The sequence below is a fragment of the Kogia breviceps genome, chromosome 7 (genome assembly GCF_026419965.1).
Source record: "Kogia breviceps isolate mKogBre1 chromosome 7, mKogBre1 haplotype 1, whole genome shotgun sequence".
NCBI classification, from domain to species: Eukaryota; Metazoa; Chordata; class Mammalia; order Artiodactyla; family Physeteridae; genus Kogia; species Kogia breviceps.
Window position 1 is genome coordinate 14,845,738 of NC_081316.1, and position 25,004 is coordinate 14,870,741.

Sequence of the window (25,004 nt, forward strand, 5' to 3'; positions counted from 1 at the left end):
GTGCCAGGCTCTGTTTTGAGCATTTACAAATACCAACCACTTTAATGCTCAGAACAGCAGCCTGAAGTGATAGGCACCCCTCTTCTGTAAGTGGGGACTGGGAGGTGGGGAGAGCTTGGTAACCCGTCTAGGCCCCCTACTGGTAGAGGATGGTCAGCCTTAGAGCCCACGCTTAAAACCACCCAAGTGAAGGCTGAGGCCCCCAGGCAAGAGGAGGGTCTTTGGCGAGATCAGAGTTGTAAAGAAATGGGTAAGAGCAGAGAGGAGCTGAGTTCCAGGACCTGCCAGGGCCCTGCTGTTCAGACAGTGGGGGAGGGAGTGCTGGCCCCAGTTCCAGGCTGGGATGGTCACCGAAGTGAGGAACAAGGGATGGGGGTCCAGGAGGTGCCCCACCTTGATTTCCCGGAGCTTGGTCCCAACCCTACCTTGGCCAATTCCAGGTTGCCTCGGGGGATCCCCCACCCCTTTGTCCCCTGGGGTCTCCTCCCTCATGAGTGCAGAGCCCAAGGGCCAGGCTGTCCCTCGGGGCGGGGAGCTGAGGGCCCTTCCCACCTGGTAGTGGGCCTGGAAGATGCTGGGAGTTTAGAGTGGAGCCTGTCCGAAGAGGTGAGCCGGCTGATGTCCAAGTTGGGGCCGTGCCGCTGGCCACGCTGGCTGGCCAACAGGGCAGAAGCAGGGCCCCGGCCTGAGACTCCAGGCCTGACCCAGCGGCGACCCCTCTCGGGCTCCTCCGCCACTCATCTCCCGGGACCGGCCAGGACTGGGGGGCTGGGCAGCCGCAGGTAAGGGTCTGCGGAGAGCTGCGCCGGAGGCGAGGGCGAGGCACAGCAGAGGGAAGCGCGGCGCTGGAGGGGTTAAATACGGGAGGAGGGGGGCTTCTGGCGGCGGGAGGGGGGTCCCAGCACCGGCGGCCGCCCGCTCCGCCCCTGCCGCCGCCTCCGCGGCCCAGCCGGCAGGCACCGGCGAGGCCGCGCCGGAGCCCGGGCCGCAGCCGCAGCCGCCGCGGGGCCGACAGTGAGTGCGGGGCGGAGAGGGCGGGCGCGCTGGCGCGGAGAGGGAGTGCGGGGCGGCGAAGGGCGCAGGCCGGGCTACGGGGCTGGGGCGCGCATGGGGCGACCGGCCGGCAGAGGAGTCCGCCTCCCCGCTCGTGGGCGCCTCTGGGCGTCCTGCGGCCGCGCATCCAGCCGCCGCCCGTCACGCTCCGAGGCGTCGGCGTGAAGACGCTGCGAGGCCGTGGGAGCGAGTGGCGGAGGTGCGGTGTCTGGGCAGTGGGCGCTGCGCGGTGGCCCCGCGGTCCGGGTACGTGTGTATGTGAGTGTGTGCACACAAGTGTGGGGGCCTTGGCCCGGCGCGCACGGCCCTGAGGGTCCGGTGTGCCCGAGAGGCCGGGCAGTGTGCAGGTGGAGTGTGTGTGCGCGTGCAGCCCGGGCAGAGGGGCCGCAGGGGGGAGCGTGGGCGCGTGGTCTTTGTGCCCGCGTGTGTGCGCGAGGACGCCGCCGCCCGCTGTCCCGGTGGCTGACAGCTGTTCAGGGGATGCTGCACTGGTCCGGCCCTGGTCACCCCCACCGCGCTTCTTCCCGGAACCCAGTACCCTCCCTTCCCCTCCGCCCTGCCTCGCCTCTGCGCAGCGACCGGGACCCGCCCCAGGGTTCCTCGAAAGCCCAGCGGGGCGCTGGGGGACCCTGGAGGCTCCCCGCCCGGTCCATCGCGTCTAGAAGAGGAGCAAGGAGAGGCAGGAGGGGAGGGAGAAGCCGCGAAGATGCTGCCGCAGCCTCGGCGGACGAGCCGGGACCCGTCATCCCCGTCCCCGCCCTGCACAGTCCTCTGTGCCCCCTCAGCCTCCAACTGGAAGGCGGGTTCCCCACGCCCCCTCCAGGCCCCCAACATTTCCTCGCTCGTCCCGCCTCTCCCTCCCTCGGCAGGCTCGGTCTCTCTTTCCCCCTTCCACTCTCCTTCCTTTCCTTTCCCGGTGCCCTCTTATCTTCTCACACCCCGGACTCCCCGGACGGGGGGGGGCTGAGGGCCGGGCAGTGGAGGTAAGGGGGAGGACAGAGGTGGGGGGACTGGGTGTGTCATGGTACCAAGTGCCCTGCCAGAGGGATGTGAGGAGGAGACGTCTGTGGGTAGCAGGGCTGGGGGCTCCAAGACCACTGGGTGTGTAGGGGTTGGAGAAGGAGGGTGTAGGGGTGTCAGGTCAGGTTATTGACCCCAGCATCCCTGGTTCTGCCCACAGTGACTGCAGCTCCCCAGGAGCCCCCTGCCCGGCCTCCCGAGGCGGGCCGTGGAATTGGCCGGGCCCCTGGGCGCGCCATGCGCAGCACCACACTACTGGCACTGTTGGCTGTGGTCCTGCTCTACTTGGTGTCCGGTGCCCTGGTGTTCCAGGCCCTGGAACAGCCCCATGAGCAGCAGGCCCAAAGGGAGCTGGGGGAGGTCCGAGAGAAGTTCCTGAGGGCCCATCCATGTGTGAGCGACCAGGACCTGGGGCTCTTCATCAAGGTGCGTGGGTGGGGGAGAGCTCCTTCAGCAGTCACCCATGACCCCCTGACACTAGCTGCATGCCACTGGGACCCTGTGCTGGAGTGCTGCTTCCAGACCCGCACCCCTGAAGCCAGGGTGCAGCTGGGAGGTGCAGGGCAGAGGCTGGGATCCAGGTCTCTGTGTTTTCAATATGGCAGCCAGGGCCAGGGCGGCGGCATTTGTTTGCCTTGCTGTACCTGGCATTGGATTCTCTTCCTAAAATGGCTCCTTCCGTGTGTGATAGTGGTTGAATGAAGGAACGCATGAAGGAAGAAGTGAATAAATGGCTGTAGCAGATGAGATATGTTACATTTTCTCAGGTCTAACTCACTGGTTTAGGGTTGCCAGATGAAGTCTGGAACGCCCAGTTAAATGTAAATTTCAGCTAAAGAGTGAATACTTTTAAAATATAAATATGTCCCATGCAGTATTTTTATTTGCTAAATCTGGCAACCCTACACTCGTTCCTATGCTTCTTTGAAGTCACAGATGCCTCAGAGAAACCCAAGAACACTGTGAACACTTGCCCACCCCCTACCTCCAGAAAAGTGCACATATAAACATGTACTGATGATTTCGGAGGATCTCAGGATCCCGCAAGCTGGTCCATGCCATCATGGATGCCAGGTTGAGCACACCTTCCCACCAGGACACATGCTTATGATGCGGAGGCTAGAGGGAGGGCGAGTCAGGGATGGGGTCAACTTTGGACCAGTGACTAAAGAAAGTGTGGGTTGCAGCCTTCTGGGCTACTGTCAGGCACGCACCTCTGCTGCTCTCTCTGTGATTTCTGAGCCACTGTCATATTTTTAAAAATAAAGTAACATTTAACTTTAATACATTAATGTTTATTATTTTATTGAAAGGCGCCCCTATTTCCTGCCCCTTCTTTTGGAGGGAGGAGCCATCAACATGGAGCCTCGGTGTTCCAGCTGATTCCCAAGGTGGCAGGACCTGGAGCAGAGATGAGGATGGGGTGGGTCCGGGACACAGGCAGCTTGACACTGTCTCTGACACATCCAGAATGCCCAGCAAAGCTCCGAGAGGCCTGGGTAGGAGAGTGTCTGGCCAGACCACAGGGCAGGAGGAGGGAGGGAATCTGACCTATTTTATCTTCACAAAGGAATTCCTTTTTTCCTGGATTTAAAAAAAAAAAAAAAAAAAAAAAAAAGACCGAGAAGAAGAAGAAGAAGAAGAAGAAGAAGAAGAAAAGGAAGGGCAGAACCAAGCAAGGAGGGCAACAGCTGCTTTATTTCTCTTCCATAAATAGTCATCCAGCAATTATGCACCTACTATGTGCTAGGTGCTGTGCTGTACACCATAGGGTGAGCAGGGAAATTGATAAATTGATACTGGGGTGGGACAGATGCAGGCTCTACCCTAGAGGATGTTACATCTAGGTGAGGGGACAAATCCATGGAAAGTTCACTGTAGGATTTAGTAGAAAAGGAACTTTCATTACTTCCTTCTTTGTTAAATGCCAGGCCCTGGGCTAGGTGCTGGGGCTAAGGAGGGAGATACCAGGGCCCTTTGGGAAGAGCTGGTAATTGAAATGAAGCAGCTGAGATGGGTAGAATTTAGAGATGTGTGATTGGGTTGAAAGAGACTCCCAGGCAGAGGAACAGCATGGGCAAAGGCGTGGAGGCTGGAAAGCTCGGAGTGTTTTGCAGTTCTTGGATTTAACAGATGCCTAGTCATTTGAAGCAAAAATTAGAACACACAGAATGACAAAGGATTTTTTCCCCTAAGTAGTGAATTTATTGGAAAAGTGTTGCAAAATAAAATTAAATCACTTTTAATCATACATTTCACTTCTTGGCTGTATTAAACAGTTATTTCAGGAAATAGAATCATCTCAGAAAATCTGGGGATAAAGTCACTGTAACTTGAATTCCAAAATGGGAGTCCCAGGAGTGAAGACTGGGGAAAGGGAGGGGTGGACCAGAGTGAGAAGGGGCTTACAGGCTGGGCTGGGGAGTTTGGCCTCTATTCTGCAGATAGCAGGGAGCCACGGAGATTTTGGGCAGTCACTTTAGGAAGATTCATTCGGAATGTGTCGTGCTAATGAGGAGGACTTGCAGTCAGAGAGAAAGAAGGTGGTTTATGACCTCCCTCACACCACTTGTATCTTAGCTCTGTGCTCCTCGGGGAAGGGCCCCTCTGCACCGCCTCATCTTTATGCTCTGACCTCCATCACTTAGGGCAGGCACTCTCAAAACACAGACTCCGCCTCTGAGGGAGGCAGACTGGTTGGCAAGAGGGGGCAGACACATGGCCATTTCATTCATTTAATCATGTTTATTGATCACCTACTAGGTAGCACAGGGTTTCGTCTGGACTTTAGCAGGGTAGGCAGGGGTTTGTGTATCCATGACCCTCCTAAAACAGGATGCAAAATGTGTTGGTATGTGAACCTTCCTGGAGGGAGGGTCCCTAACTTTCATCAGATTTTCGAAGGCAAGGGACTCAAACTCAGCTTCCAAAGGGGCATTGGGAGTGGTGGGGTCTGTGGAAAGCTGGGACTCACTGGGCATGATCTCTACATGGGGACTAATTTCACAAACACACAGTGCTTGCTTTGATGTGAGTGCTTTAACTCTTCACAATAACTCTATGAGGTAGGTACTATTATCACCATCCCCAAATGATAGATGCAGAAATTGATGCACAGCTCAACTTCGCCTAGCACCAAGATTTGAACCCAGGCAGTCTGGTCCCAGAGTCTGTGCTCCTGACCACTGTAAAACTGGAAATCTGTTATATGAGATTAAGGGGCCGATAATTCAAATGTCTCTAAAACAATGTGTTGGTCAAACAAAATGGGGCTCTCCAATTTGCAATGTCTGCTCTAAGGGATTGCCTTCAGGGAGACCAGAGGGCAGGGGAGAGCTGGGAGGGGTAAGGAGGGAAACACCTTGGAGACTGGACAGCCAGGGGGTTGGCTAGGACGGGAGAGAAGGGCTGAGGTTCCTCCTTCTGCATCTTGTCCTGCAGGAGGTGGCTGATGCCCTGGGAGGGGGTGCAAACCCTGACACCAACTCAACCAGTAACAGCAACCACTCAGCCTGGGACCTGGGCAGCGCCTTCTTTTTCTCAGGCACCATCATCACCACCATCGGTGGGGGAGGGGACTGGTCATGGGTTGGGGGGGGCACGGGGTGGCTGGGTTTTCTCACAGGCGAAGGCACAGGGGGAGGTAGGGGGGTGCCAGGCAACCCCTAGAGCTGCTGCACGACCCCTCTGCCCAGGCTATGGGAACGCGGCCCTGCGCACAGATGCTGGCCGCCTCTTCTGCATCTTTTATGCACTGGTGGGGATCCCGCTGTTCGGGATACTGCTGGCAGGGGTCGGGGACCGGCTGGGCTCTTCCCTGCGCCGCGGCATTGGTCACATCGAAGCCATCTTCCTGGTGAGCTGCTCCACACCCTCCGCGCCCTTGCGTTGGGCTCGGGATACACTTCCCTGCATACCCCAGCCGGCACGTGAGCGGGGGTCGCCGGAATCGCGCGAACCTAGGACACGGGCACCCCGAAGAGGGTTGTGGGGTGTGAGAGTTGGAGGTTTTGGTGACTCCTCAGCCTTGCCTACTGCCCCTCCCTGCAGAAGTGGCACGTACCGCCAGAGCTGGTGCGGATTCTATCGGCGGTGCTCTTTCTGCTGATCGGCTGCCTGCTCTTTGTCCTCACGCCCACGTTCGTTTTCTGCTATGTGGAGGGCTGGAGCAAGCTGGAAGCCATCTACTTCGTCGTGGTGACGCTCACCACGGTGGGCTTCGGGGACTATGTGGCCGGTGAGGCCACTTTCTTGCGTTGCACTTCCCTACCCATGTAATTCCTGCCTAGGGGCTCTGCTATCTTGCCTCTCCCTCCAAGCTCCACAGGGCACTTGCGCGCTCACACGTTCTTGCTCCAACCCCTACAGCCACTCACTGGAGGCACCCTCACATGTTTCCAGGGATGCAACGCCTCACGCCCACTTACATTCTTGCATGCTTGCACCCCGCGCGTGCTCACATAGATTAAGTGACCCCTTCACACGTGCCACATTCTTGTACCCGTGCACCCCTCACACATGCTCACATTCTTGCACGTGAGCACCCCACTTACTCTTCTCTTGCACACCTTCAAGTCACTCCCACTCATCTTCTTGCATCCATTCGCGCACTCTAGCTCATACCCACTGTCCTGGGGAGGGCGAATCCTCTCAACGAGTTGGGAAGAGGGGCAGTGAACCAGAGACTCACAGGCTCAAGGCGTGTCTCACAATCAACTTCTTTCTGCCCTCCCCGTGGCGTCCCAGGAGCCAGCCCCAACCAGAACTCTGCAGCCTACCAGCCGCTGGTGTGGTTCTGGATCCTACTCGGCCTGGCCTACTTCGCTTCAGTGCTCACCACCATCGGGAACTGGCTGCGAGTAGTGTCCCGCCGCACGCGGGCAGAGGTAGGCGCCCCCGCGTCGACACCGCGCCTGCGTCGTGGCGCTGATGCACTGCTCTCCAGCAGCAGGTTGACTAGTTGGCCTGCCTTCCAGAGTGTGGGTTCCCCAAGGCAGGGCCAGAGGGAGCCCCAGTGTGCACCGGCCGGGAACAAAGCGATAAACGCTGACAGGTTTGCAGGTGACTCCATCTCTACTCGCATGGATAAGGCTACCAGATTTAGCAATAAAGATAAAGGAAGCCCGGTTGATGTGAATTTTGGATAAGTTGCACATAATATTTGAGTATAAGTGTCCCAGATATTGCATGGGACATACTTACACTAAAATTTTATTTGTTGTTGTATTTTTATTTATTGTTCTAAATATTTTGTAGCCCCACTCCTTGCTCCCGGCCGTGGAGCGGGTGGAGGCGCAGAGGTCTCTAGGGGCACGGGAGGGAGAGCTGAAATAAAGTCCGGTTGGTCTTTTCTTCTGGAGAAAAGGGCACTTCCGCGCAGATGGAGGAGGGGAGAGCATGTGGCTGGGTGATGAGCTTTCCCCTCCTCCAGCCTTTTCCCACTCCTGAGGCAGGAAGACGAGGTGGAAAAGAGGGGCAATACCTGATTGGTGAAGGGGCAGGCTCCCGGGGTTGCGGAGACGGTCGAGGAGCCCCGGTCGAGGACTGCCTTTCCTCCCCGCGCAGATGGGCGGCCTCACGGCGCAGGCTGCCAGCTGGACCGGCACGGTGACCGCGCGGGTGACCCAGCGAGTCGGGCCCACGGCACCACCGCCGCCGGAGAAGGAGCGGCCACCCCTGCCTCCGCCGCCGTGCCCAGCGCAGCCCGCCAGCAGGCCCCTATCCCCTGCGGCTCCGGAGAAGACCGAGCCACCCTCTCCGCCCACGCCGCCCACCCCGCCCTCGGCCTCTGCGCTGGACTACCCCAGCGAGAATCTGGCCTTCATCGACGAGTCCTCGGACACGCAGAGCGAGCGCGGCTGCGCACTGCCCCGCGCTCCACGAGGCAGCCGCCGCCCCCTCAACACCCCCAGGAAGCCCGCGCGGCCCCGCGGCCCGGGGCGCCCCCGGGACAAAGGCGTGCCCGCGTAGGGGCAAGACCCCTGCCCGGGCCTCTCAAAGGGCTCCGTTCTTGCTCTCTCCCCGGCATGCTCTGCTTGCTTAACCAAAGAGCCCTCTCTCGACCGACCCGACTGAAACCTGGGGAGGAGGCTACGGGTTGCTTGCCTGCCACTCTCTGCTCCTGGCCCTCTCCTCCCTTCATCCATTTCCAGAACCCCAAGGCTTTCTGTCTCGTTGTCCGTCTGGGCCTGTCCCTCACAACATCTCACGACTGTGCCTCAAAGCCTGCATCAATAAAAGAAAACAGTCTGCATCGCTGCGGGCGTGGAGCTCCGGGGACGCGAGAGGGTGTGCGAGAGCTTGCGTCGTCGGGCCACCTCCGGGGCAAGTCAGGCCCCCCCACGACCGCCAGGCCGAACCCTCCCCCCCACCCCCGACCCATCGGTCAAGGCGTGGCACTCTTGGCTGTGCTTGGACGGGTGTCTCTGCCTGGAGGTTAAGGATAGAGTCTGGCATGGGAATCTGCCAAGATGGGCGGTGCGTCCATCCTCAGTACAGCTATGGGGGCAGGGATGGGGAGACATAATGGCATCTAGTGTGGAGGGCTGTAGCTTGAACTTTCCCCGCGCGAGACCACCATCGCCATTCCGGACGGGACCCTGCCCCTCCCCCTTCCTGGAGCGTGACCCCCTCCTCCTCGCCCCGAGGCCTTTGGCGACTGGGTCCGTTGGGCCAGAACCATGGAGGAAAAGCCTTTCAAAGTAAGAACTCTTCCTGGTCCTCCTCACACTGTCAGCCCCCAGACTCATCCTAGGTTCACCCTGGGCCCCTCCCTGCTATCCTCTCACTCAGCTCTAGCTCAGAGCAGCTCTCAACAATCACCCCCTCCCCATCCCCACCCCGGCAACTGAGTCTCAGGCACTGGATGGGCTCCGGATCCCCGCCCCCAGCCTGCTCTTCCTTTCCTCCCCGATTCCCCACGACCCCTGGCTTCCCTCGGTGTATGTGGCCCACAGGCGTTGGCCAAGTCTTCGGGCCACCGTGGCTCAGGCAAGTCGAGCCCGCAAGACATCCGGAGTCTGTGGACCACGGCCACGCTGTCGCAGCCGAAGCTGAATGTGCCGCTGCCTACTGTCCGTGAGGACTCGGAACTGGAGGGCAGCAGCGTAGGCGGCAAGACTCGCTGGTCTTACAACCAGAAGGCTGGCCACGACTCGCACGGTGGCTGGAAAGCATCGGATGACGGAGAGGACAAGGACAACTTCAAGCCAGAGGAGCTGGACGAGCACCTCTTGTTGGAGCTGGAGGTGCGCCGCGGCAGCTCCCTGGGAGGCCCTTTAGAGGAGGACGATTCCAAGACCGACAACGGTCAGTGTGGCTTCACCGGGCTGTGGGCGCCCAGAGGGCAGGGGGATGGCCAGGGCCTCAGTTTCTATTGCTGTAAAATGCGGGAACACTGTGGGACCCAAGTTGCTAGGATTCCCTGGAAGGGGCGCCAACGCTAATCTTCCACGCTTTAAATCAACCAGACCTTCTAGGAACGCCCCCTACCGGGCAGGCGTCGTACAAAGTCCTGGGGTCATAGAGATGAGCAGGAAAATGCGCAAAGGCAGCGCGGTCACCCGGATAGTTGAAAGGAGGGAGATAATGCCTTTTCTGTGGATTTGCGCTGCTTGAGGAGGTGGCTGTCTTTCATTCATTAAGTCATTGGTTACAATTTTTAAGTATTTACTTCCTACTTTGCGCTGTGCGCTGATTGGGACATGCCTCCCCCTTTTCCCCACCACCTCTGCTCTCCAGCCCTTCATCAGGGAATTGGAACATATAACAATATATAACAACTGCCATTTATTGAGCAATTGCTGTTGTGCCAGGCGCTGGGCTTCCCTTGCATGATCACCTTTAAACTTCACAACCTCCATATGGGGCCATTCTTATTATCCCATTGTACAGATGAAGAACTTGAGGGTCAGAAAGTCAGTCACTGGTCTTAAGTTTCACAAAGTGGGGCAGTCGTAACTGGAACCTCGGAGGGTGGGACAACAAAGCCCAGGCTTTAAACCACTGTCCCATACTGTTTCCCACTAAAATGGCACCTGGAGCTGGTCTCTGAAGGCCCGCCCCCCCAACCCCCACCCCCGCCGGCCAACATGCCTACCCATACATCTCCTCTGCTCCAGGGAAGTCTCAGCAGTCTGCAAATGACTGATCCCTTTTTTCTCTTCTTTCAGAAGAGTCTTCCTCAGTGTCATCGCTTAATATCTTGAAGCACACACCCCATCGAGCCTACTGGGTGGAGCAGCAGAGCAGGGTTGGAGGCACCCAAGGAGACTGGGGAGTTTAGTGGGGGATGGGGGATGGGCAAGTTGGGGGTTTCAGGGGTGGGGGGGGCTTTGCAGGGTGGAGGGGCAGGCAGGTCGGTTGAGGGTCTTGGGGCTGGAGGGAGCAGGTGGGGCATGTCAGCTGTAGGCAGAGCTGGGGTCCCTTGTACATCTGAGTCTCTTGCTGCCTCTCCAGCTGCCCCTGCCCCTGACTGAACTCATGGAGAATGAAGCTCTGGAAATCCTCACCAAAGCCCTCCGGAGTGAGCCTCCCCATTCCCCATCTCCCCAGCTCCCACAAGAGACCTTGGGGGATTTTGCAGGGCTTCGGCCTGTGGGAGTGGGGTTTCAGGATGTGTCTGCCTTGTCAGATTCCCTTACCACCCACAAATATTCCAGAAGCCCCATGAAAAGTAAAAAGTTAGGAGACTGGGCACAGGGACACCCAATGGGGACAGCATGGGGTGACTGTCAAGGGCCTGGGCTCTAGCCTCAGTGCAGCCCCTCTCAACCTGATGTAGGTTTTCTAAGGCTATTTCTTCACTTGCCCATTGGGGATGACAGCCTTTCTGTGGCCTTGGCCCCTCCCTGGTTGCTGTGAGGAGCCTTTGGACAGTGGATTATTTGAGTAAACTTCCTTTGGTTTGCCCTGCTTACCCTATGAATGTGGAGTGGGGGTGGGGTGGGGAGGGCTAATGGCTGAGACTGGGTGGTCGAAGCGGTGTCCCCAAAGCTGTCTGTTCCCAGTGCCCTAACTCAGGCCGGCAACATCTTCTCTAAACTTGCCTTCCTCATCCATCCTCCACTCCAACACCCCCATCCTACTCTGAATCCCCCATCTGTTTGGAGCACAGGTCTATGACTTGACCATTCGAAAACAAACAAAACAGGCAGGTCCCAGTACCCTGGAGATCCAAAGTTCCCCAAAGAACAAAGACCAGCTGCTGGGGAGGCCATGCCCCTGCTCACTGCCCTGAGTTGGGTTCTGCCCTCCAGGTTACCGATCGGAGATCGGCCGGAACCACTTCCTGACCAAGCAGCTGCAGCGATACATCGAGGGGCTCAAGAGGAGCCGGAACAAGAGGCTGCAAGTCATGGTGATCTGAGAGCACCGCCTCGGGCTCGAGTGACCGCCCGACTCCAGCCCTGGTCCCAGATCCAAGCCCGACCCTGTCCACGTGGATTTTGAGCCCTAGAGAAATAAAAGAGTCTTCTGTACATGGTCCGTGAGTCAATGCGTGGCTGCCCGCGTGAGGCGGACGCACGTGGCCCCGCCTTTCCCTGTGACCTTCACTCGGTCACCGCAGTGACCTTGAGCGTTCTCGGTTCGGGCCTATCGGCTCCCTCTTCCCGTGACTCGAAATTCAGGACTTCTTGCATGTATTAGGTCTGCTTCTCCCACTCCGGGTTCAGCAGCTTTATGGGGACATTGGGTGAGCGGTCCAAGTGCCCCGATTGTGTTATCTTGGGGGAAGGCGGAAAAGAGAAAGGGACAGCACCTCCTATCTAATTTGGGCGTGCTAGGCCCCGCCCCTCATGCATATGCAGATACCCTAGTCCCGCGCTGGTCCCACCCTCTCATTTACATATGTATATCACCTCCCGGACCCTCAGAGGCGGCCGCTGAACTACCTCTCCCATTTCCCTTGCGCACAGCGCACCTCGCCTCCTTCTTTACGTAAGAACGCTCCTGGTCCCACCCCATCCCGTAGCCTCTCCGCGACTCCTCTGGCCACGCCCTCTCAGCAGCGGCATACGCCGCTGTGGCTCGGCGGCGGCTGGGCGAGGCCTTCATGAAGGCCGCCCCGCTGGCTTCGTCGGCTCCGCCCTGACACGTCCCCAAGCGCAGGCGCTGCTCGGCCCACTTGCCTTATTAGCATAGGGCGCTGGGCCCCGCCCCCTGCTTTGCATGCGCACGGCCAGCCCCGCCCCCGCTGTCAGCTGGAGGAAGCGGAGTAGGAAGCGGCCGCGATGTCCTTTTGTGTCCTACAAGCCGCCGGCGGCGCCGCCGAGTGAGGGGACGCGGCGCGGCGGGGCGGCGCGGCCCGAGAAGGCGGCGGAGGAGGGGCCGCCCGCGGCCCCAGGCTCACCCCGGCGCTCCGGGCCGCTCGGCCCCCATGCCTGCCCGCCCGCCCTGCCGGGGCCCCAGGTCCGGGGGCGGAGGGGAGCGCCGCTGGAGGGTGGGCGGGCGGTGCGCCGGGGCCATGTGCGAGCGGGGCAGGGAGGCGGGCGGGGGGCGGGCTCCAGGCGGGGTCCGGCTCCGGGTCCGGCCCGGGTCACGGTCGGGACCCGGTCAAAAGCCAGACAGGGTCAGGGTCTGTGCGGGATATGGCGTCCAGGTCTTAGGGCGCCGGCCTGAGACCAGGGTCGGGCTTGGGCTTCGGATCCAGTCCCAGGGCAGGGTTCAATCCGGCACCTGGAGCATGCCGAAGTCCCAGGGGAAGGCCGGGCTGGAAGATGGGAAGGGTTCTCTGTCGGGGAAGGGGCTTTGAAGACCACGTGGGGGCGCTCGAAGGGGCCTAGGGCCACCCTCCTCTCTGGGTCAAAGGTCATCGCACTGGCAGGGGAGAACTTCCTCCTCCTTGGCGCTCCCCCATTACTTCCTGATAACCTGATAGAGGTCCCCCGCGGGCGGAGGGGGAGGGGAGGCGCAGCAACTTTAGGCAACTTCCCGTAGGTGTGCGCAGGTTGGGGGGGGCGGGGCGCCCCGTGGTGGAGGACTCTGCGGCAGCAGGAGTGTAAGAACGAATGTGCTGGAGGGGGTGCAAGGAGGTGGAGCCGCGCCCGCTGGTGTGCCTGGGGCTGGAGGTGGCGATGGGTCAGGTGTGAGAGGCTCTGAATGTGTTTCCACAAGGGACTATGCCTGTGTGTGTGTGTGAGAGTGTGGCGGCATGGTGAGAGTGTAAGAGTGTGTGAGCGAGAGTGTGATTTTGTGCCTTGGGTGTGACTTTGTTATGGGGTGTGCACTTCAGGAGTGCGAAGGCAAACGGGAGCATGGGTGAGTGCTGGGGTTTGGGAAAGGACACGTGTGAGTGTGAACCTGTCCAGGAGAGTGATTGTGTGTGAGCGTGTGTGTACAGGTGAGGACACCTGAGGACCCAGGTGAGTGGGAGTGTGAGGGTGTAAACCCACGCATGTGTGAGCACATCCACTGCCCTTGGGTTTGTGTGCCTCAGTTTAGTTTCGCTCTTGAATGGAGGATACCCAGGTATGGGGAGATCACTGAGCTCTCTAACATCTGGAGAAAATTTGAGCGGTATCCCACTCCTGGCTGGGGATTCCAGACCAGGTTGAAGGTTGCTTGGGCACTTAGGTTACCCTATTCCTTGGCCTGGGTGGGAGTAGGGGGTTTCCAAGCCGCCTGCAGTTTCCCAAGTGGGAGACCTGCTGTCAGTTACTGGCTCTGGAGACTCTGTTTCCATGGCAACAGCGGGGGGGGGGCCTCTTCATGGGCAGCCTTCCTTGGACTCTGTCCCCCCCACCCTCTTGCTGAGCCTGGAAGCCTGGCCCCAGGCCCGGGGTTGGGCAACCAGGGTGACAGGGTGTCTCCATCCCCCATCCCAGCGCCTCCCTGTGACCTGACGGGTCTCTTCCCGCAGGTGACCAGCGCCATGTCCAGCCAGGTGGTGGGCATTGAGCCTCTCTACATCAAGGCAGAGCCAGCCAGTCCTGACAGCCCAAAGGGTTCCTCGGAGACTGAGACTGAGCCCCCCGTGGCCCTGGCCCCTGGCCCAGCTCCCACCCGCTGCCTCCCAGGCCACAAGGAGGAGGAGGATGGGGAGGGGGCTGGGCCTGGCGAGCAGGGTGGTGGGAAGCTGGTGCTCAGCTCCCTGCCCAAACGCCTCTGCCTGGTCTGTGGGGACGTGGCCTCCGGCTACCACTATGGTGTGGCATCCTGTGAGGCCTGCAAAGCCTTCTTCAAGAGGACCATCCAGGGTGAGCCCCCACCCCGCTCCTGTGCCCTTTGCCCTCTGGGCCTGGCGCTCCCCAGTTGGTGCACTGCTGGGTGGCAGTAGGCCCCCAGGCTGCCATGGTACCACTTGGGGTTGGCAGCCTGGAGTTCCCAGGCCCTCCTACCTCCCAGGAACGTCCTTTCCCGTAAGTGTTAAATAAAGCCACCAGGATGTGTTGATGGATTGGATGTGGGGTGTGAGAGTGGGACTCAAGATGCCTCCTAAGTTTCTGGGTACTCTAGGCCCAGCACCTTCCACAGCGGCTCTGAAAAATTCAAAGCAGCCTCTGCCTGCTCCTAAACTTTATTCTTGCTTCCAGCAGCTGCTGCCCCCTCACCAGCAGAGAACATGCCCCCTTTTGTGTTGATTTCCCCAAAGCAGCACGAGCGCAAGGCAGGTTTTTACGGGTAACTGAGAGTGGCTACGTCGTATTTCAGCACCTACCTTTAAAAAGACTGTTAGGCATCCCTGCCAATAGTACTCACTGAATTTTTCTCACTCAGGAAAGCACATCAAAATACGAGTGAGCAAGATGGTGATGTAATAAGCATTATTTGGGATGTGCCCATTACTTATATTGTTATATAAACCATTGGTTACTTGGGGGTTATAACATGTAGCCTTTTTGAGAACATTTCTTGAGTGCCAGGCACTGTGTCCTGTTACGTTTATGCTCTCAGTTACCCACACAGCAATCTCTAAGGTTCCAGCGCTATTCAGCACTATTATAACTGAAGCCCAGAGAGGTTTTCAAAACTTTGTTCAGGTCCCACAGGTAGAAAAATGACAGAAACAAGATATGAACTTGGGTCGATTGAAGTCCAGAGCTAAGCCCGTAAAGGCCAGACTGTTGCCTCTGCTTATTACTAATAACTGAACTTTGGACAGATGCCTCAGGACTGATTGTGACATTCTAGCAAGTTTTGACTTGGCTGAGACCTGCTGGTCTAAAAGCTCTGTGCTCCCTTCTGGCCCTGAAGACCTGAGCCAACAGGTCCAGGTCTGGGTCCAGGTGTCTCCTACCCACCCTGGAATGCTTCGTTCTCTGTTGACAAATATTTATCAAGTACTAGCCATAAATAGTGATCATTTATTGGGCATTTAGGTGCTGTGAGCCGTTTTAAATGTCTTACCTTGATTTTCCCATTTAGTTCTCACAACTCGCCTTTGTAAGAAGTAATTTTTTTTTTATAAAGTTTTATATTTATTAATGTATTTAATTTTTTAATTTGTTTATTATTTTTGGCTGCGTTGGGTCTTCGTTGCTGTGCGCGGGCTTTCTCTAGTTGCGGCGAGCGGGTGCTACTCTTCATTGCGGTGCACGGGCTTCTCATTGCTGTGGCTTCTCTTGTTGTGGAGCACAGGCTCTAGGTGCGCGGGCTTCGGCAGTTGTGGCGTGTGAGCTCAGTAGTTGTGGCTCGGGGGGCTCTAGAGCCCAGGCTCAGTAGTTGTGGCGCACGGGCTTCGCTGCTGCGCCGCGTGTGGGATCTTCCTGGACCAGGGCTCGAACCTGTGTCCCCTGCATTGGCAGGCAGATTCTTAACCACTGCGCACCTGGGGAAGCCCAGAAGTAGTTTTTAATCATCCCAGTTTTACAGATGGGAAAACTGAGGGTTCGAGGGCTTAGGTGTGGGACTTGCCCAAGGTCACACCGTTGGTAAGTGGCAGCCTCCAGGATCCTTGCTCTTCACAAACTTGTGCTCCAGGTGTGGGGGCATAGCTGGGACTAAGGCAGGATCGCTCCTGTCCTCAAGCGGTTTACATTCCAGCAGAGGGGAGAGAGAGAAAACAATGAACTGCACACAGTTGTTAGAGTACAGCTGTGGTGAGTGCTGGAGGGCAAGGAGCAGGGTGTGTGCCAGGGAACCTGGCTGGGTCTGGGACTCCGGAGTGCCTCCCTGAAGAGGTGTCTTGAGCTGAAGAAGCCCAGGTAGAGTGTAGGAGAAAGCAGGCTGTGAGGAGAAATGCACCACTGGACTGCTAGGGAACTCCCTGTCTTAGGTTTAATAGGATGCCTCTGTGTTGACAGTAACTGAAGGAGGCAAAGACAGAGCAGGAGGGGAGGTGACAGTGACTCTGGTCAAGGGTAGAAACAGTTGCCAGGGGCAGAAGAGGGGCGCTTCTGGACATATTAGGAGGTGAAGCCCACCAGGATCTGTCAGTGGGTTGGGTTTGGGGTGTGAGAGAGGAATTAAAAATGTCTCCTAGGGGCTTCCCTGGTGGCTCAGTGGTTGAGAGTCCGCCTGCCGATGCAGGGGACATGGGTTCGTGCCCCGGTCCGGGAAGATCCCACGTGCTGCGGAGCGGCTGGGCCCGTGAGCCATGGACGCTGGGCCTGTGCATCCGGAGCCTGTGCTCCGCAACGGGAGAGGCCACAGCAGTGAGAGGCCCGCGTACTGCAAAAAAAAAAAAAAGTCTCCTAGATTTCTGCTTGAGCAGCTGGACAAATGGGGTTGCAGGTTTTGGAGGGGTAGGTTGGGGGCTCCATCTAGAACTGGTTAAGTTTGTAGTGTCTTCCAGGCACGCAGGAGGAGGCAGTGGGATACGTCTAGAGTTCAGGCTGGTCTAGGCCAGAGACGGAGATTTGAAAGCCCACGACTTGGTGAGATCACCATTTGAGTGAGTTAGTGGAGACAGGTTGGAGGGCCACCCTAGGGGTCTTCAACGGAAGGAGCGTGGGCCGATGCACGGAAACCACAAGGTGGCAATGAGGTGGGAGGAAAGCCGGGAGTGTGGTGTCCTAGAAGCCAAAGAAGAAAAGTGTTTCTAGGAGGGATCAATGGCATTAGATGCTCCATTGGGCCAAACAACGTAAAGATGAGAATTGACCGCTTGATGTAGCAATGTGGACGTCACTGTGGCCCTTGATGAGAGCAGCACAGCCCAGAAACGTGACTTGACAAGAAGCTTGGGCCAGGTGCAGCCCGACTCCTCTGGTCCCAGCCCCTCCCTTGCCCAGGCTGGGGCCCCTAGCCCAGTGGCCTTTCCCTTCAGTGCTCGTGCTCCCCTGCCCCATTCACAGCACTCCTGCTCTCCCCAGACCTGTGCTTACCTGGGGTGAGTCAGGGCACTCCTGTCCACTGGGCCTGCTCCCGGCCCTGGGAGGCCGCCACTGGAGCCCTGCCTCTTCCTGGCAGGGAGCATCGAGTACAGCTGTCCGGCCTCCAATGAGTGCGAGATCACCAAGCGGAGACGCAAGGCCTGCCAGGCCTGTCGCTTCACCAAGTGCCTGCGGGTGGGCATGCTCAAGGAGGGTGAGCGCTGGCGGGGGCCTGGGCAAGGCGTGGGGGCTGGGCGCACAGGGTCGGGCTGGGCCAGGCCTGAGAAGTTCTGGCGGACTGGGCTGGGCAGGTGGGCTCTGGAGAGCAGGCCAGCCCCAGCCCCATGGACACAGCCCTGTCCTACAATTCAAGGGGTACGTCTGGACCGTGTCCGGGGTGGGCGACAGAAGTACAAGCGGCGGCCAGAGGTGGACCCGCTGCCCTTCCCAGGCCCCTTCCCTGCTGGACCTCTGGCAGTAGCTGGAGGCCCTCGGAAGACAGGTGAGAGCACAGTGGGGTCTTTGGGGGCTCTGGGGTTGGGGTGGAGCTTGGACATGGGAGACCTGTCTGATAGGAGACCTATCACCCGGGATAGTAGTTCCCTTGGGCACTAGGACCCAAATCTTCCCTTCATCTGTTCGTTTACGCATTTCCCCCAGAAAGTATTTACAAAAATACCCTTTTCTATGTCAGGCCTTGAGCAGTACAGCTGGGAGCAGGGAAGGTTTTCTAACACTCAGAAGCTGTCCACAAACAGACGCTTTCCCTGGGAGAGAGTGCGGCCCTTCCCCGAGAGAGGTGTCTGAGCCTGGCTGGCCAGTGGTTATTGAGGAAGGCCACAGGGGGACTGACTCTGGGAGGATGCTTGACCCTGAAGGGCTGGCAAGGTGATGAATTCGAGTGCCTCTTCCAACTATCACTGCAGCCCCGGTGAATGCACTGGTGTCCCACCTGCTGGTGGTTGAGCCTGAGAAGCTGTATGCCATGCCCGACCCAGCGGGCCCTGATGGACACCTCCCAGCCGTGGCTACCCTCTGTGACCTCTTTGACCGAGAGATCGTGGTCACCATCAGCTGGGCCAAGAGCATCCCAGGTAAAGGGCCCAGGCGATGTGGGGCTTCCCTGGGTAGGCCGGGCCATGCCTGCTCTGGTGCACTTGCTCAGCCAGCTCTGCCCCCCACTGCCCTCCAGGTTTCTCATCACTGTCGCTGTCTGACCAGATGTCAGTTCTGCAGAGCGTGTGGATGGAGGTCCTGGTGTTGGGTGTGGCCCAGCGCTCACTGCCACTGCAGGATGAGCTGGCCTTCGCCGAGGACCTGGTCCTGGATGAAGAGGGGGCTCGAGCAGCTGGCCTGGGGGAACTGGGGGCTGCCCTGTTGCAACTGGTGCGGCGACTGCAGGCCCTGCGGCTGGAGCGCGAGGAGTACGTTCTGCTGAAGGCCCTGGCCCTCGCCAATTCAGGTGAGTCTGGGGCAAGTACTGACAGGTCTCTTTATAAGGCCCTCTGGTTTTTAACTCTGATGGTGGCACAGTCCCATTTTGCAGATAAGGAAAACTATAGCTTAGGGGAAAAAAGAACAGTGACTTCCTGAAAGTCACAAAGCCAGGCAAGGACAGGTCCAGGAACTGCATGCAGGATTTTGTGCCCTGGTGTCCATACTTTTGCGGAAAGGTGATCCATGTAGTGAGAGAAAAGGTGATGGGGACAGGAGGTGGCCATAGCTGAGGGAGAAAGGGTGGGCCCTGGCTGATGGGCAGGAGCAGTGGGTGGTGCTTCAGCAAATCCTTGTCTAGCTCCTGGTTGGGACCCATCCAGCGGTGTCCAGGCAGATGTGGCTCTGCCCTTTCTGGAGACGGCCCATGTCAACAGCTCTCTCGCCTTTCCTTGCAGACTCTGTGCACATTGAAGATGCTGAGGCTGTGGAGCAGCTTCGAGAAGCTCTACACGAGGCCCTGCTGGAGTATGAAGCTGGCCGGGCGGGCCCCGGAGGGGGTGCTGAGCGGAGGCGGGCAGGCAGGCTGCTGCTTACACTACCGCTCCTTCGCCAGACGGCAGGCAAAGTGCTGGCCCATTTCTATGGGGTGAAGCTGGAGGGCAAGGTGCCCATGCACAAGCTGTTCCTGGAGATGCTTGAGGCCATGATGGACTGAGGCGAGGGCTGGGCACAGGTGGGGGTGCTGGCAGGACCCGCCCAGCACGGGGTCAGCCCCAAGGGGGCAGAGCTGGGGTCTGGGCAGTGCCACAGCCTGCTGGCAGGGCCAGGGCAACACCATCAGCCGGAGCAGGCCCTATGCCCTTCCCTCCCCCCTCCCAGGGGGGTGTCAGAAGCTGGGAACGTGCATGCCCAGGCTCTGGGCACAGTGCTGCCCCTCGCAAGCCATAACGTGCCCCCAGGGTGTAGGGGGCCTTGCGGAAGCCATAGGGGGCTGTAGGGGACATGTGTGTGTGTGTGTGTGTGTGTGGGGGGCGTGGGGTGGGGTGGGGTGGGGTGGGGTGGGGGGGGGGGCAGAAGCCTGATCTCAGGGAGGGAAGGGAGTGGAGGCCACAGTCTCCCAGTGGGTGATGCTTTTGCTGCTGCTTAGTCCAACTTCCTCTCCAGAACAGAGAGGGATTTGGAGAGCAAAGGCCCCTGCTCCCTTCGCTCCTTTCCTCATCATTTGCATTGGGCATTACTGCCCCCCCCCCTTTAAGCAATAACTCCAAGCAGGCTCCATCCCCTGGGCCCCTGGGGTGGCCAGGGCGCCCACATCAGCTCCCACCCAGCCTCCTCACGGGGTAGGGAGAGCACTGTCTCTATGCCCTGCAGAGCAATAACACTATATTTATTTTTGGGTTTGGCCAGGGAGGCGCAGGGACATGGGGCAAGCCAGGGCCCAGAGCCCTAGGCTGTACAGAGACTCTATTTTAATGTATATTTGCTGCAAAGAGAAACCGCTTTTGGTTTTGAACCTTTAATGAGAAAAAAAATATAATACCGAGCTCAAGAACACTGTGTTTGGTGTGTCACTGGACCAAGGGTTGGGGATACAGGACAGAAGTAGCAAACAATATACATAAACAAAGATACACACGCTCACAAAATGAAAAACGGGCCTGGCACGCTTTTAAGTCTCAGTTTCCTCATCACTCAGCAGCATGTTGGGGATCCCACGGCTGATGGGGAACAGACGTCCCGACTCTGGGCATTGCAGGGTGCCCTCCAACACATCCACCTGCGGGAAGACGGAAGGAGAGCTGAGCACTGATAAGCCTCCAGATGTGGGTGTATGGCCAGGAAGCAAGTAATGGGCCGGTTCTCACCTCCAGCAGAACGTGGTGCATCTTTCTCAGAAATCTCTCGTCATGCTCATATCCCTGAATCGGCTCTTTGGGCACCTCGACCAGATGCAACTGTGGGCAAGAGATCTAAATCATCTCTGGGTATCCCCGTCACTCGCCCTGAGGCCAGGCTCCCTGGCCTGGTGTAAAGGGCTGCAGTGAGACCCACCCCCCCGCAAGGTGTGCACGGGAGAAAACGAGGGTCCTCACGGTGTCCGCAGCCTCCAGAAGCGCCGCCCACTCCACTTTGGGTATCATACGAGCTACGAAGTCGGGGTTGAACTCCACAGGGCTGATGCGGACCTCGGTGGCCTGCGCGGTGGAGAGATTTAGTTAGGCAGGGACCAGATCTTGGTTCTCCTACACCCCGCCCCCAGGAGAGGGGCCCGAGATCTCCCCCAGCCGGTACCTGGAGGCGCAGGGGGAAGCCACGGGTCCCCACCCCCCGCACATGCGAGCTCAGCAGGTTGTGGGTGAGCAACTTCATGTCGACTCTACGCGCTCTCGCAAAGCCGGAACCGGAAGGAGGGCGGATTCCCTGGGCGGTACTTCCGGGGCTGCTCCGCTCTATCCTATTGGACAGCTGGGAGGAGCGGAACCGGCGAGCTTGCTAGAATTTCCCGTGCTCGCTGGAGCGGAGGTCGGATGGGATCAAGCGCTGCTCCCGGAAGCGTTTTGGCAGGAGATTGCTACGGCGCAGGCCCAGTGGTTTTGGCTGAGACAAACCTCAAAGTGCTAGAAGTAGTGTACAACGCAAATATATAAAACAGCTGCAATGCAGGGGCCTTCGTGGAATGCAAAATAAATATGCTTTACTCCCACACAGGCGCCTGACACCATCGTTCCTCGCCCCTCGCTTCGGTTAAGGAACGGAAATACTGCTCCAATCCGTAAATTATGCCAATCAAAACAGCAGCACCCTATCCTCGCATGCAAATAAGCTTCGCGGCAGCCGAAAGCTCCGCCCACTTGCAAGTGCGTACGTGATCCAGTCCCTAATGCAGATGAGCCGAGCCTTGTCGAAGACTCCGCCTTGCGCGCGGCGTCGGCGCCTGCGCAGTGGAGGCGCCTCGCAGGGGGCCGGGGCAACCTACGCTCCGCCTTTTGCTCCGCCTTTCGCAGGATTGCGTGGTAGCACCTTTGTCCCGCTCAGCCTTCTACCTTAACCGTGAGGCAGGGGCGGGGCAATTGTGGCTTCGAGGCCCGGCATGCTGCTGCCTTGGTTGCGCATCCTGGGCAGTAGAGCGGGTTCGGCGGTCTGCACGGCGGCCGTCGTTGAGTGTGCGGCAGCGGCAGCAGCGGAAGCCGGAGGGTGCGTGAAAGGAGGCTTAGAGTGGACGCTTGGCGGGCTCCGAGGTTTCAGAAGCGCTGCTGTAGCCATGGCCCCGATCAAGGTGACCGTTGGCCCAGCCAGGCCTGACCTCTTCGCGGTTCCCCCGCCTGTTTCCCCAAGCCCCTTCGTCCCGCTTGCCTGGGGGAGAGTCACCCTCTTACCTTCTGGACCCCTCCCCGCTGCCCTAGATGCTCCTCCCGCCGTTCGTCCCCCCTCATCCCTTCATCAAGACCCTGTGGCTGCAACGTTGTCGCCAGTTTTAGGGGCCTCGTGCCCCATCTCCTGGGACAGTCAAGGCTTTTGGGCCTTCCCCTCGTCTCCCTTCCGCATCCACCTTGGGACACCTGTGTTGAGTCTTCACCATTTTCAGGAGATTGAGTACCATGGCTTCCCCCACCCTGTGGAACCATCTCCTTTACCCTTTTCAATCCCCGTATGTGCCCTCCTCCATACCTTCCCGCCCCCATGGCACTCCACTCGTGGCTAATTCCCACGTTTCTGAGTTTTTCACCCTTCTCATCTTCTGGAACCATCCCCAGCTCCTTGGGAGTCCTCTTTGCCCCACAGCCTTCTGAGATCTCCCCCCTCCTTCTGCTTCATTCTACAACCAACTGCTGGGTTTCTCAGAGGCACTCCCCTCACCCCTGACTTTCCTCCCTTTTCTCTACCTTCTCTGGCCCCACGAAGCCCTCACAGACTCCCAGGTAGACTGATGCCTCCCCCTTCAAGAGATTCCTTCTTTTATTCTTTACCCTCTGGATGTAGGAACCTGCACCCCACTCCCCAACTTTCCCACTTTCTGCTGCCTTCCCTTTTTCTCTTCTTGAGGGTGGGATACTCAGCCGTGGCCAGGATCCCCTCCCTCCGTGTTGTCAGGGCCTCCTCCTCCCCTCCTGCTCCTGCCCATCTACCCAAGTCCTTTCCTGTAACTCAGCTTGTTTACTCAACCTCTTGCGACACCTGGAGAGGCCTCTCCCTTTTTCTGTTGTCACCAACTGGCCCTTAAGAGGAATAGGGCCACCTTGAAACCTGGAGCATGTGGGGTAACCAGGTGCTTGCTGGGGAGGGACCTCTGGAAGCTCTGACAGGGTTGGACTTTCCCACTGGGTGTCAACCCTGGCTCCACCGGACCAGGCAGGGCTACTTGGCCCTTTGTGCGCCATCCACCATCTGCTGCTGCCCTGGCCTTGGCTTCCTGCACGCGCCCCCCCCGCACCCCCCGACTCCTTACCTTGGTGTCATTCCCTCTAGGTGGGAGATGCCATCCCACCGGTGGTGGTGTTTGAAGAGAAGCCTGGGAACAAGGTGAACCTGGCAGAGCTGTTCAAGGGCAAGAAGGGGGTACTCTTTGGAGTCCCTGGGGCCTTTACCCCTGGCTGTTCCAAGGTGAGGGCTGCCCTTCTGGGGCTCAGCAATTGGGATCTTGTGTACATGTTTGTATTGTTCATTAGTCCTTTCCATAGTCCTGGGGTAGCTTGTACCAAGAGGATGTAGATGACGTGACAGTTAAAAAACTGTTATCGGGTTATTTAAAAATAACTTGAGGCCGTGAACAGGTACCAGGAATGTAGGAGAAAAGGTGATGCAGTGAAATCCAACACCTCTCATTGATCCTGCTGGGTGACAGGCACTGTGGAAGGGACTTGGGACTTGGGTAAATGAGACATAGTCCTGTCCATGGGAAGTTCATGGTCTTGACCAAGGAACACTTAAGTTTGGATCCGAGCTTCCTAGTGGCCAAGGCAAAAAGGAGCTGTGACTTACACAGTTCTCATTGTCTGATCAAAGCTGTTGAAGTAGAGGAGTGAGGAGGGCCTAGAGATGAAGGGTAGGCTGAGGAGCAGAGGCAATTATCCATCTTCTGATTCTTTGTTTCCCCTCCCCAGACCCACCTGCCAGGGTACGTGGAGCAGGCTGGCGCTCTGAAGGCCAAGGGGATTGAGGTGGTGGTGTGTCTGAGCGTTAATGATGTCTTTGTGACTGAAGAGTGGGGACGAGCGCACAACACAGAAGGCAAGGTGAGGTGTGGGTCCTGCTGTTATCAGGGGCCAAGCAGGAGATTCTTCTTGTGACCTTACTTTCTCCTTAGGTTCGGCTCCTGGCCGACCCCACTGGGGCCTTTGGAAAGGTGAGTGCACCCGCCCCCCCAGCCTCCATCTTGGAAGCAGGGACTTGTAGGGACATGGCCAGTGTGGGGACCAGCCAGGTCTGGGAGTTCCAGACCTTTCCTTTGCTTCTCCTTTCAGGAGACAGATTTGTTACTAGATGATTCACTGGTGTCCCTCTTTGGGAATCGACGGCTGAAGAGGTAAAAAGAGGAGGGTTTCCTGTGCGGTTCCCCTGCTACCCCGCCTGTCTCCATTCCCAGCCTCCAGGCCCAGGCTGTTGCAACTGGGCCGGCCCTTCTTTCTGGCAGGTTCTCCATGGTGATAGAGGATGGCATCGTGAAGTCCCTGAATGTGGAGCCAGATGGCACGGGCCTCACCTGCAGTCTGGCCTCCAACATCATCTCACAGCTCTGAGGCCTTGGTCCCACATGTACTACTTCTATTCTTTCCTGTTTCAGCTGCCCAGCCCTGGGCAGAGAGGGCCCCAGCCTAGCCTCAGCTGGGGCTAATCAGTTGGAACTTTGGCCAGATTTCTGTAATAAACACTTCTGGTTCATGTCTGTCTCCTTGATTTTGAATTCCTGCTTTTCCCAGCACCACGTCTCATTGACAGTGAAGCTGTGAGGGTAGTGGGCAGGTGCTGAAGGGGGGACTAGTAGGGGAACCCTGATTTAACTTAGGAGGTAGTCAGAGAAAGTCCCTTGAAGGAGGTGTTATGAAGCCTCCATCTGCAAGCTGAGAAAGGGCCAGTGGTCTGAAGAGTGAGGGAAGGAGCCGTCGTGCAGGGGGGCTCACCTGGGAAGGCCGTGGGCAGACCCGGGCTTGCCTAGGGCCCGTGACCTTTTGCATCTGATATCTGGGTGATGGCTGATCTCATTTTGACTGTAGACCTCAGGGTAGAAACTTTGTCCCCAAG

At 58.2% G+C, this 25,004-nt stretch overlaps 5 protein-coding genes across 12 annotated transcripts; 4 read left to right on the forward strand and 1 right to left on the reverse strand.

The window, feature by feature from the left end:
- Positions 1 to 358: 358 nt before the first annotated feature.
- KCNK4 (potassium two pore domain channel subfamily K member 4) lies at positions 359 to 8,513 on the forward strand. 7 transcript variants are annotated; one of them, XM_059069450.2, is made up of 7 exons: positions 360 to 782; positions 2,234 to 2,499; positions 5,515 to 5,638; positions 5,769 to 5,929; positions 6,124 to 6,310; positions 6,820 to 6,959; positions 7,639 to 8,043. In XM_059069450.2, exons 2-7 carry the CDS (start codon positions 2,311 to 2,313, stop codon positions 8,041 to 8,043), a joined length of 1,206 nt encoding a protein of 401 aa, XP_058925433.1. In that variant the 5' UTR covers positions 360 to 782; positions 2,234 to 2,310. The 7 variants fall into 7 exon arrangements, with proteins under 7 accessions (XP_066893604.1, XP_058925433.1, XP_066893605.1 ...); XM_067037504.1 differs by lacking the exon at positions 360 to 782 and adding an exon at positions 949 to 1,014; XM_067037506.1 differs by lacking the exon at positions 360 to 782 and adding an exon at positions 1,099 to 1,299.
- Positions 7,639 to 11,557, forward strand: CATSPERZ (catsper channel auxiliary subunit zeta). Its single transcript, XM_059069451.2, has 5 exons — positions 7,639 to 8,774; positions 9,030 to 9,381; positions 10,245 to 10,324; positions 10,531 to 10,597; positions 11,331 to 11,557. The coding sequence occupies exons 1-5, from the start codon at positions 8,754 to 8,756 to the stop codon at positions 11,438 to 11,440; spliced, it is 630 nt and encodes a 209-aa protein (XP_058925434.1). The 5' UTR covers positions 7,639 to 8,753; the 3' UTR covers positions 11,441 to 11,557.
- Positions 11,558 to 12,279: 722 nt separating this feature from the next.
- ESRRA (estrogen related receptor alpha) lies at positions 12,280 to 20,316 on the forward strand. 2 transcript variants are annotated; one of them, XM_059068711.2, is made up of 7 exons: positions 12,282 to 12,483; positions 13,934 to 14,270; positions 17,425 to 17,541; positions 17,701 to 17,829; positions 18,254 to 18,421; positions 18,520 to 18,789; positions 19,220 to 20,316. In XM_059068711.2, the coding sequence occupies exons 2-7, from the start codon at positions 13,946 to 13,948 to the stop codon at positions 19,477 to 19,479; spliced, it is 1,269 nt and encodes a 422-aa protein (XP_058924694.1). In that variant the 5' UTR covers positions 12,282 to 12,483; positions 13,934 to 13,945; the 3' UTR covers positions 19,480 to 20,316. The 2 variants fall into 2 exon arrangements, with proteins under 2 accessions (XP_066893608.1, XP_058924694.1); XM_067037507.1 differs by lacking the exon at positions 17,425 to 17,541 and having other exon boundaries at positions 12,280 to 12,483.
- Positions 20,265 to 21,646, reverse strand: TRMT112 (tRNA methyltransferase activator subunit 11-2). The gene is made up of 4 exons (XM_059068713.2): positions 21,057 to 21,646; positions 20,858 to 20,959; positions 20,630 to 20,719; positions 20,265 to 20,541 (listed from the first exon to the last, which is right to left on the reverse strand). Exons 1-4 carry the CDS (start codon positions 21,132 to 21,134, stop codon positions 20,434 to 20,436), a joined length of 378 nt encoding a protein of 125 aa, XP_058924696.1. The 5' UTR covers positions 21,135 to 21,646; the 3' UTR covers positions 20,265 to 20,433.
- A 7-nt stretch (positions 21,647 to 21,653) lies between these two features.
- On the forward strand, positions 21,654 to 24,644 carry PRDX5 (peroxiredoxin 5). Its single transcript, XM_059068712.2, has 6 exons — positions 21,654 to 22,041; positions 23,232 to 23,366; positions 23,867 to 23,998; positions 24,070 to 24,108; positions 24,227 to 24,288; positions 24,397 to 24,644. Exons 1-6 carry the CDS (start codon positions 21,856 to 21,858, stop codon positions 24,500 to 24,502), a joined length of 660 nt encoding a protein of 219 aa, XP_058924695.1. The 5' UTR covers positions 21,654 to 21,855; the 3' UTR covers positions 24,503 to 24,644.
- The last annotated feature ends 360 nt before the right edge of the window (positions 24,645 to 25,004 follow it).

Excerpts from the sequence above, each read along its gene's own strand:
- KCNK4 (XM_067037501.1), top strand. Across the intron at positions 2,500-5,514 it reads ACCTGGGGCTCTTCATCAAG|GAGGTGGCTGATGCCCTGGG; the intron begins GTGCGTGGGTGG and ends CTTGTCCTGCAG. Across the intron at positions 5,639-6,123 it reads CACCATCATCACCACCATCG|AAGTGGCACGTACCGCCAGA; the intron begins GTGGGGGAGGGG and ends CCCTCCCTGCAG.
- CATSPERZ (XM_059069451.2), top strand. The coding sequence starts at position 8,754 with ATGGAGGAAAAGCCTTTCAAA. Across the intron at positions 9,382-10,244 it reads CGATTCCAAGACCGACAACG|AAGAGTCTTCCTCAGTGTCA; the intron begins GTCAGTGTGGCT and ends CTCTTCTTTCAG. Across the intron at positions 10,598-11,330 it reads CCTCACCAAAGCCCTCCGGA|GTTACCGATCGGAGATCGGC; the intron begins GTGAGCCTCCCC and ends TCTGCCCTCCAG.
- ESRRA (XM_059068711.2), top strand. The coding sequence starts at position 13,946 with ATGTCCAGCCAGGTGGTGGGCATTGAGCCTCTCTACATCAAGGCAGAG. Across the intron at positions 17,830-18,253 it reads TGGAGGCCCTCGGAAGACAG|CCCCGGTGAATGCACTGGTG; the intron begins GTGAGAGCACAG and ends CTATCACTGCAG. Across the intron at positions 18,422-18,519 it reads CTGGGCCAAGAGCATCCCAG|GTTTCTCATCACTGTCGCTG; the intron begins GTAAAGGGCCCA and ends ACTGCCCTCCAG.
- TRMT112 (XM_059068713.2), bottom strand. The coding sequence starts at position 21,134 with ATGAAGTTGCTCACCCACAACCTGCTGAGCTCGCATGTGCGGGGGGTG. Across the intron at positions 20,960-21,056 it reads GCTTCCCCCTGCGCCTCCAG|GCCACCGAGGTCCGCATCAG; the intron begins GTACCGGCTGGG and ends TCCACCGCGCAG. Across the intron at positions 20,720-20,857 it reads TTCTGGAGGCTGCGGACACC|TTGCATCTGGTCGAGGTGCC; the intron begins GTGAGGACCCTC and ends TCTTGCCCACAG.
- PRDX5 (XM_059068712.2), top strand. The coding sequence starts at position 21,856 with ATGCTGCTGCCTTGGTTGCGCATCCTGGGCAGTAGAGCGGGTTCGGCG. Across the intron at positions 23,367-23,866 it reads TTACCCCTGGCTGTTCCAAG|ACCCACCTGCCAGGGTACGT; the intron begins GTGAGGGCTGCC and ends TCCCCTCCCCAG. Across the intron at positions 24,289-24,396 it reads GGGAATCGACGGCTGAAGAG|GTTCTCCATGGTGATAGAGG; the intron begins GTAAAAAGAGGA and ends TCTTTCTGGCAG.